This window comes from Grampus griseus (genome assembly GCF_964374135.1).
Source record: "Grampus griseus genome assembly, chromosome: 3".
In the NCBI taxonomy this organism is placed as follows: domain Eukaryota; kingdom Metazoa; phylum Chordata; class Mammalia; order Artiodactyla; family Delphinidae; genus Grampus; species Grampus griseus.
Window position 1 is genome coordinate 160,108,288 of NC_139019.1, and position 9,753 is coordinate 160,118,040.

Below are 9,753 nucleotides of genomic sequence, written 5' to 3' on the forward strand. Positions count from 1 at the left end.
CCTGCACTTCTCCAGCCTACCCAGGTCTCCCTCTCCCAGGGGACAGAGGCTGCCTTGTTGGCCTTGGGAGACCTGACATCATCTCTCGGTGTCTCCTGTGGCCACACCACACCCTGCATGATGAATGAGTTACCTGCCCTGCTGGACTACAGGCCCTAAGGCAGGGCCTGGTCTCCACACTTTGTCCAAGAGGCCAACGCTGCTGTTGTCTGCAGTTTACGAAGGAGAGCCAGGGAGAGGCTGGCTGAGGGCCTGAGCTCAACTCAGTGGCAGGCTGGCTGTGAGCCCAGCTCCGGGTCTAACACCACAGGGGTGCTAGAAGCTCAACAAAGGATCTGAAAAGGTCACAAGGTTCCCTCTGGGCCCCCTTCCCACGTCTAGCCAAAACTGGCACGAAAGGGTGCCCAAATCTATCCAGATCTGCACCCACTGAACCTGAGCTGCTGAGGAACAAGGAACTCTGATTTCCCAGACTGGGCAGGTGGCTTCCCCTGCTGGGCCTTACTCTCTCCATCTGTAAAGTGAGGAGAATGCAACCTGTCCTCCTACTCCTGCCAGGGTTCTGGAGGTGAGGTGAGAAGGAAGCAAAGCAATGCCGATACTGCCTGAGCCCTAAAGACCACTTTGCAAAGGGAGGGAAAGGCCTGGTCAGGCACCCCAGGGACCTACCCAGGATGGCTCCCTGGCTCTGTGCCACCGCCTCGCCCTGGGCCACCAGCTGAGCCTGGACCATGACTTCCCTCGGGGAGTTAAAGATGGTCACACTGATGACTTCCTCCACTCCTGAGCGGAAGACGGAGGGTGCAGCGATCAAATAGCCCCTGCAGAAGAGGAGAACCGCAGTGAAGGCCAAAGGTTCTGACTCATCCCTAGCCTCACTGTCACCTGGCTGAATCAGGGTGCACCCTAGGTGGACTCCCACCTATGCCTGACCACACACTCCAATGGCACTGTCACTTTATGTGTCCGTGTCCCCTACCAACCTGTGAGCTCCTTGAGGCTTGTTCACCTCTGAATTCCTCCCCTCGCCCCGAGTAAGCAAGAATCTGGCTTCTCTGGATCTACCCGGAACCACACCCCCTTCGATCTCGGCATTATGGCCTCTGGACTTTTTTCGCAGCTCCTTCTGCCACAGGACCTTTGCACATGCCACACCCACAAACTAAAATACTCTCCCCTGTAGACTGAGTTACTGGTAGGATCCCACTTCATCCTCAAAGCCACCCGTGAGACGTGCTAACATCTCCCATTTCCAGAGTCAGAAATTAAGCCCCAGAGCAGCCAATTCACGTGCCCGAGTCAGTGAGAGATTAGGCTACAAACCCAGGCAGCCAGAGTCTGGACCCCAGTGGAAAGAAGCAAGGAACTACCTGCAGCATTAATTTTAAGAATAAGACCCTAAAGACAAACTAAATGGCCTGAAACAGGAAAAGCACTGTGAACAATGGAGTCAAAACAGCTCTTTCTTTCTCAAAAGACTCAGCTTGACTGGGAAGACATTTCTGGAAGAGAGGTGTTATTATCCTGTTTTCCAGACAGGAAGGCTGACCTTGCAGAAGGAGGAGGAACGTGCACCAGATCACACAGCCTAGGCAGGAGAGGGCCCTGGGGTCCCCTTATGGCACCGGACCTGGAGGCCTAGGTCCTCCCCACCTGAGCTCCTGCTTCCCCGTTATTTTGCAGCCTTAGGTAGAAGATCACAAAGGCTCATCCGTAACCACGTGACCCACTCACAGTGCAATGGCAAGTGCCAGGAGCCTGGCAGCAAAGGCAGCACGATTCCAACGGTGCAGAACTACAGGCATCAGGAGGAAACAGGAGAGAGGGAAAACACTGGGCAAACGCTGAGATCAGGAGAGGTTTTTTTATTTCTCAACATCCTCTCTGGGACAACCCCAGGTCCACACACAAAGAGATGAATTTAGACCCTTACCACACACCATACACGAAGAGGACCTTCGAGACATGCCATGTACTATATCACTCCAGCACTGATAAGAGTGTGCAAAGACCCTAGTTTCGTAGGTGCACTGCCCAGCAGTGACTGGACCCGGTAACCCTGGGGTCCGATGTTCTGACTCCAGCACCGACAAGCGCCTGCAATGACAGGGCTCCTCTGTGCAGTGTCAGGCCTTGGCCATGCACAGAGCATACATTGATCCTGGGTATGTACCTGCACCAGCCGGAGCATGCAACGACCCTGGGTTTCATGGATGTTCTGTCCAGACCCAGCACTGACCACAATGTGTACTGACCCTGCGTCCTATATGTTCTGTCCCACTCCAGCATCAAACACAGCATTCAGTGACACTGGGACAGACATGTACTGCCTCAAGCATGGGAAGACCTTTGCTTCATGTGTGATGTGCACCATCCAGCTCCAGCACTGACCAGAGGGTGCAATGACCCTGGGGTCACCTGTGCAGTGTCTGGCCTCAGCGGTGCACAGAGCACGCAATGATCCTGGGTACGTAACTGTACTGTCTGGAGCACACAGTCACCCCCACGTACGTGATGTGTACTATCTGAACTCTAACACCGACCTGCACGGGCAATGACCCTCGGTTCCTGTGTGTCCTGCCCCACTGCAGCACGGGAATACGGCCACCTTCAGGACAGAAACTTTCTGCCCAGCTCCCAGATGACCCCCAGGGCCTCCCACATAGCACCTGCTGAGTGTGGAAGAGTACTGGGGGAAATACACAACCCACGTGTTCACTTTCCTTGGGCACTTCTAAAGCCCTTATCCAGATCTGAGTTAGGGTCTTCACTCAAAGGCCCAGAGAACCTGATGGAACCAAATTAACTTTCCCTGCGACTCAGGAATTACAGCTGTTGGAGGGCTCGCCAGCCAATCACTGTCTACCTGATACACCCCTGCCATCTGGGCTGACACTGGCTTCTCATCCTTTGGTCTTGGAAGGTCCCATCCTGGGAAGGGTGGTATTTGGTAAAGTGTAGACAGTATTGGTCTCATAACAGTGTGCAAATCCATGGGGCTTTCTGGCATCAGGCATTCCTCACAATACAATCAGATGGATCATAGAAGTGGGTATCCGGGGCTATTCCTAAAACGGGACCCTTCGGGCTGATGCGCCATGGCTCTGGCTTAGAGGTCGGCTAATCTGGACCCCTGGTTGGTCACTGTGTGTCTCCCAGCACGGGAGTTCCATTTGACTCAACAGTAGGTAAGATCCCAGGGCAACTTTAGTCAGAGGCAAATACTCCTGAGAACTGTTTAAAACTCTGCAACACAGGGACTCTGAACTTGGTCCTTATAAGGCGGGGTCTCTCATGGAGGGCAGGGTCATGCTTCGTGCTGGGGACTGTCCTGTGCATGGCAGGATGTGTTGCAGCATCCCTGGCCTCCACTCAGTAGATTCCAGCCGCATGGCCTCCCCCTAGACGTGACCACCAAACATGCCTCCGGACATTGCTGAATGACCCCAGGGAGACAAAAGTCGCCCCTTGGCTGAAAACTGCTATCCTGAGGGATACCAGCTTTGAAAGCATCAGGTCAAAAGTTTGCTGGGCTCCAATTTCACAAGGCCCAGGGGAGGTAAACCCCATGGTTCCAACTGCAGCATGGTGTCTTACTTTTCAAACTTGTAATCCAAAGGAGCAGCACGGGAGGTGCCTCCGCTCACCTAGTCTCACTGCTGACCTGTTTTCTGGGAACTCCTGTACAAGGGCTGCTTGAACAAGGCTCAGAAAGGCCGGTCTGCACGAAACGGCTGAGCTTGAGCAGCTGCAGGCAGGCCCCCTCCCAGCCCACAACCCTGCAGGGCTCACCCAAACTTGGCAGGTCTGCGAATAGTCCCTGTGGAGCCAACTCATGGGAAATTCTCCTTAGCAGCTAGTTAATTCACCTCCTCACTGTGTCAACTCACCAGAAGCTCTGTAAGCAAACTTCAAGAAAAATGTGGAAGCAAAATAAACACTTCCTCCGCCCCCCCCCACGCCCTCCCAAGGAAAACGGAACGACAGGTCTCTCCTTCCATTTCTCAGCCAAGACACGCACCTCTTACCTTCAAGCCACGGACAACTGGAAATCGCCACCCAAGAAGACAGCCCTGGTCACACCAAGGGAGCGAGGTGGGATGGGGGGAGGGCCTCGCCGCCTTAGCTCTGAGGAGTCCTTGTACCCCCACGGGGCCACTTCTGAAGCCTCAGGCTACCCTCTTCCCAGTCCGACTCGTGGCGGCTAGGGGGTCAAGATTCTAGGTCCCGCCCAGCCCGGAGGCTGTGTGGCTTTGGACAGGTCGCTGCGTCTCTGAACCAGACCCCGCGACCCCCACCCCGAGAAGGCGGCCAGCCTCCTCCGTCGCCCGGGGCTACTCACGGGGCCTGGGGCTGCACAGCGCGCACGCCGTCCCGCGGCGACAGCAGCAGCAGCAGGAGCCGGAGCAGCGGCCAGAGCAGGGCGACCCACATTTTCCGGCTCCGCGGGGCTGCCGCGCCCGGGTAGGGGGCCCTTTGTTCGCAGCCCCCGCGCAGTGCGCCCGGCGCCATGCGCCCAACTCCGCGCCCGGCTAGGCTGGGGCAGCGGGGGACCAGCCCCCTCCCCGGACCCGCCTTGTCCCCGGGCCCGCCCCCACCCGGACCCGCCCCGCTCACCCCCTCCCGGCCTCCCGCCCCGCCCACTCTCCGGACCTCGTCCCGCCCCCTCCCCCCGCTCCCTTCCCGGGACTCATCCCCCCCCTCAAAACCGACTCTCCCCCAATATCTCCTGGGACCCGCCCCGCCCTCAGCCCGGACGCACCCCCAGACCTGACCCATTCCCTTCCCCTTCGTCGGACCCGACCCATCCCACTCTTCGCCCCCCGCAACCCGGCCCCGCATCCTCTCCGGACCCGCCCCCGCCCCGAACTGCCCCCTTCCGAGCTCCCTGCCTGGCCGCCTCCCCGCCGCCCCCACCCCGCGGACCAGCCCGGCCCCGCCCCGCCCCGCCCCACGCGGGGGCCGCTCGGTCTCCGCGCCGCCTTCACCCCGCACCTTGTCGGCACCCCCCACCTGCCCCAGCCTGGACCCGGCGACCTGTGCAGTGCACTCACAGGAGGAGCTGAGCCCTTTGGGGAAACGGAGGCTGGCCAAGGGATGAAACTTCAGACCCGCAGCTTCCCCCAGGCGCCTGACTGCCGCTCCTCGCTTCTTCCCTCTCCCCACCTCCTCCATCCACAAATCCCCTAGGCCAGGCCCCTCCCTCTCTGGGCCTCACTTTCCCTCTCGGAGAGCAGGGTGCCCCCTCCTGCCCCTCCCAGTGTGCCCAACTCAGTGATGGCCTCACTGTTTTAGGTCCCTCTGGAAGGGGGCACCAACTTTTTATGTCATGTCCAAGTCCTGTCCCTCCTCTAGTTACCCCCCAACTGTCCCAGGTGGTCCCTCTAGTGAGGACCCCTGCAGGGACAAGGGTCTTACTTCTAAAACTCTAGAGCTGACCATATGGCCCTCCTGCCCCAAATCCTCCCGGGTCTCTATTTATCCAGGCCAAGTCCAAACACCGGGCTGCCCTGAGGCTGCCCTGGTGGCTCCCACCTCATCCTAGTTTCTAGATGCCCTGTGCCACCCTGTGCCGATCCCCACTGCCAGCCTTTGCTCAAACTCTGCCCCTCTGCCCTCCTCCTTGGCCTGGCTAACTCCTGCTTCTTCCAGAAACCTCCCTTGCGCCCTCCCTGCCCTACGGGCATCGTGGGTCCTCCAGGCAGCCTCTCCCATCAACCCTCTCTAAGGGCTTTTGGCCAAGCCCTGGCCACCCAGTGAGCACCAAGCCCTGAGCAGGCAGTGGGGACTTCAGGACAGACAGGATCTGCTGTCATAGATGGCGGAGGGGGCTGTGCAGGGGCCGGAGTGGACTGGGGAGCAGCTGCAGTGCTGAGAGACCAGGAGGAGTTGCCAGCCTCCAGTCCCAGCCACACTGGCACCAAGCAGGGTGGTCTAGTGTAATCCTCATAATTCACGTCTGCCCAGCCCCTGCGTGCCTCCCCCTGCTCCTCCGTAAACCAGGCTCCACTCTCCAGTCTCGCGAGGCCAGCCTCCTGCCCCTCTGTTTTCTCCCTCATCCGCTGAGCTCTGGCTACACAGGCCTCCAGGGTTCCGTGGATCCCGACTCACTACCACCACCACCTCCTCCAGCCGAGGTGCCAGCTGGCCCCTCTGCCTGGGCTACTCCTCCTCCTGGCATCCCAAGGCTGACCCCCTTCTACCTTCAGGACTAGCTCTACCCTCCCTTCTTGCCTGACTACCTGTAAGACAAAGCCTCAGATTTCAGGTCCCCCAAAGCCTGAGTTCCCTGCTCTCGCCAGGTCTGCCCCCACTTAGCAGGAGAGGCTGAACCCCACCTGGCTAGTTCCCCTGTCGGTCAAACCAGCTGCACTCCACCCAGTCCTAAGCTAATAGATTTCATTTTCTTGGTTTTTTGGTTTTTGGTTTTGGCTGAGCCCCACGGCTTGCAAGATCTGTTCCCCAACCAGTCCTAACCACTGGACCACCAGGGAATTCCCTCACTTCTTGTTATTCAAGTAAGCCCATCACGTCCTCCCGAGGGAAGCAGGGGCACCCCACCCTCTTGTTACTACGAAGCCTGCCTCCCACAGCCTCTGGCTGTCCACCCCGCTCCTAAGTGCAACCCTCATGTGGTCCTGCATGGCCAGCTGTGTCTTCCCCCCACCCCGCCCGGGGTTGTGAATATATGTAACTAACAGACCACTCTACCCCACCCGTTCAGTGTTGGGTATTGTGTGTTTGGCTATCTTGTACTATTTAGCATGAGGGATCCTTCCTTCCCTAATGGGGTGAATAAGAGGCAAATAGAACACCACCGTGCTCTCATCACCCAATTTAACTCACTCCATGGTGCCCAGTACGGTAGAGGCCATGATCTTATTATCCCAGTGAATCTACTTCCTGTCTGTCTCCCCTGGGGCAGGAGCGCCATTTGCTACTGGATGCCGGGCCCCTGCTTTGAAGTGTCACAGTACATGTGACATCCTCCCTGGTCCCCTGAGCTGCAGTGGGGAACTGGGGGAGAGTCCCACATTTGATACATTTCCAGCACTTGTGTGAGTCCCTGGTTAACAGAGCCATTATTAGAAATTGTTACATCAACTTTCAATTTAGTATATAATATTAAAAACAAAAACAATAAGTGTGCAAAAGTTATCAGTTCCTCATTATTTCACTACATCATACTCTTCTCTGTGCTCTTGAGAGTATCCCTGACCTTTGTATCTGATGGTAAAAAGACTCTGTAATGATACACATCTCTTCCCATGTAGTGACTTCCTGCTGGCAGCTTGAAACTGGCCATGGAGGGAGTACAGTCAATTCTGCTCTAACACTAGTTTTGAAAACAAAAATTTGTTCCAACATGATGGATACATAAGGGAAGGATTTGAGCGTAATTTGATGGAATGTGGTATTGCTTATGCAGGATTTGGTCTGCAAGAAACACGGAGTGAATGCAGGAAGTAGCACCCCACTGACCAGAGCCACATGGGAATATACAACCTGTGCCACACACACACACACACACACACACACACACACACACACACACACCCTCAACATCTACACTCCCTGAGCTGCTAGGAGCCACCCTGCCCTCCCCTGTCTGGGATGACCATGTCGCATCTCATTTCAGCAAACCTCCTCCTGGTACCTCTCAGAGACACGAAGGCTACAGCCTTCCCACACCACATCCACGCATGAACCTCAGGTCTTTTCCAAGGTCAAGTGCCACATGTGCTATAGTATTCGTGTCATTCTTAGGGTTTAACGTGTGTATAATCGTGCTATCAGTTTTTAGTAAATGCCTATCTTTTTAAAATGTGTTACTGACACAGTTTTTTTTTAATTTACTTATTTTATTTATTTATTTTTGGCTACATTGGGTCTTCATTGCTGGGCGTGGGCTTTCTCTGGTTGTGGCAAGCGGGGGCTATACTTCGTTGCGGTGCGCGGGCTTCTCATTGCAGTGGCTTCTCTTGTTGCAGAGCATGGGCTGTAGGTGCACAGGCTTCAGTAGTTGTGGCTCACGGGCTTAGCTCCTCCGCGGCATGTGAGATTTTCCCATACCAGGGCTCGAACCCGTGTCCCCTGCACTGGCAGGCAGATTCTTAACCACTGCGCCACCAGGGAAGCCCTTGACACAGTTTTTGAGTGTGGTGTCCTGACTCCTTTTTTCCATGAGCCCTGTGGTTGGTGTGAAGAACATAGTCATTTTCAAGAATATGTCAGGGAAGAACTGGCTGCTTTTACCCCCCAGGAAGAGTTTGCTAAATATCTCCTCGGTCACCAGTGATGAATGGCATAGCAGTCTGGGTGGGAGGACGAGGAAGACAGTTCAACTGTGAGAAGCATTTTGTTCTTCCAGGGAGCCAGCCTGGTCCTGGGCTCGCTGAGCACCCGGCAGTCAGGATGTGGCAGGGGATGACAGATGAGCAGCCCCACCACCGGCAGGAGGTGGGAGCTGAACACGGCATGGCCAGGACCCCAGAGCCAGAGGGGGAACAGGGCATGCCATGTGCAGGAGTGGCTGTGGTGAATGATGTTTGCTGCTCAGGAGGAAACAGCCAGTTTGTCACTTGGGGAGTGGCCAGTGATATGAATGAAGCTGAAACTGCATGTGACCTCTGACCCTGCTGCAAGGACATGAATGCGTCCAAGGTGACCCAGCCAAGAGCTTTCACAGCTGCGTCATTCAACGGTGGTGAATAGACAGAAGCAGACTGTGTGTCCATCCATGGGACAAGGGACAAACAGATAAAGGAAGTATGTGCCCTGTGTGATTCCCACAAATCAGGGAAGGTGGGGTATGGGGCTTGGGGAGAGAAGAGGAGCCAGAGAGAGGGATGCAGGAAGGCGATTTCAACAAGACCCAAGCACTTTCACCTCCTGCTGCCTGGGGAGCAGGAACCTGGAGAGGAGGGAAGGATGACTGGGGGGATCTTCCTGCACCTGTGTGATCACTTTCACCCTGTGTCCTTTATGCCCGCAGCATGTGAAGAGCAGAGGCTTTTCCACACAACCAGCGTGATCCCCCTTCCCAGGCTGGACTTTGAGAAAGGCTCCTCCAAAGAAGATATATAAATGGTCCACAAGTACGTGAAAAGATGTTCAACATTACTAATCAGTAGGGAAATGTAAACCAAAACCACAATGAGCTCCTACTTCACACCTATTACAATGATAGTATTTTTTTTGAAAAAAGACAATAACAAGTGTTGGTGAGGATGTGGAGAAATTGAAACCCTTGTGTATTTCTCACGGGAATGTAAAATGATGCGGCCATGCGGGAAAAAGTCTGGTAGTTCCTCAAAAAGTTAAACAGAATTACCATATACTCCACCAGTTTCCACTCTGGGATATATACCCAAAGACAGAGAGATTGTAAATAAGCAGTGGGGCTAAATAGCAATGTTTTCACCCAAGATAAGGCATGAATTAGGTGCAGGTTTGCCAGAATTAGCAAAGAAAAATACAATTAAATTTGACTCAGATAAACAACAACAACAAAAATTTTTAGCATAAGCGTAGCCCACGCAATATTTGGGACATGCTTACACTGATAAATTTTATTTGTTTCTTATGTGGGATTCACATTCGACAGGGTGTCTTATGCTCTATGTGACATTTCTAACTGGGTGAGGACAGAGAGATAATCTTCATTATTATCTTTAAAGTAATCTCAGAAAAGAAGGGAATGATTCCTCCAAAAGTTAAACATAGAGTTTGCATATGACCCAGCAATTCCAC

The 9,753-nt window shown here is 54.8% G+C and overlaps 1 protein-coding gene across 1 annotated transcript in view; it reads right to left on the minus strand.

Annotated features, from left to right (window-relative positions):
• The window catches only part of CPAMD8 (C3 and PZP like alpha-2-macroglobulin domain containing 8), a 96,813-nt gene extending 92,346 nt beyond the window's left edge, over window positions 1-4,467 (minus strand). The window contains exons 1-2 of the mRNA XM_082651268.1: window positions 4,343-4,467; window positions 670-821 (exon numbers count right to left, since the gene is read on the minus strand). Coding sequence (XP_082507394.1) covers window positions 670-821; window positions 4,343-4,434 — 244 coding nt within the window. The 5' untranslated portion in view covers window positions 4,435-4,467. The remainder of the gene's footprint in view (window positions 1-669; window positions 822-4,342) is intronic.
• Window positions 4,468-9,753: the final 5,286 nt, after the last annotated feature.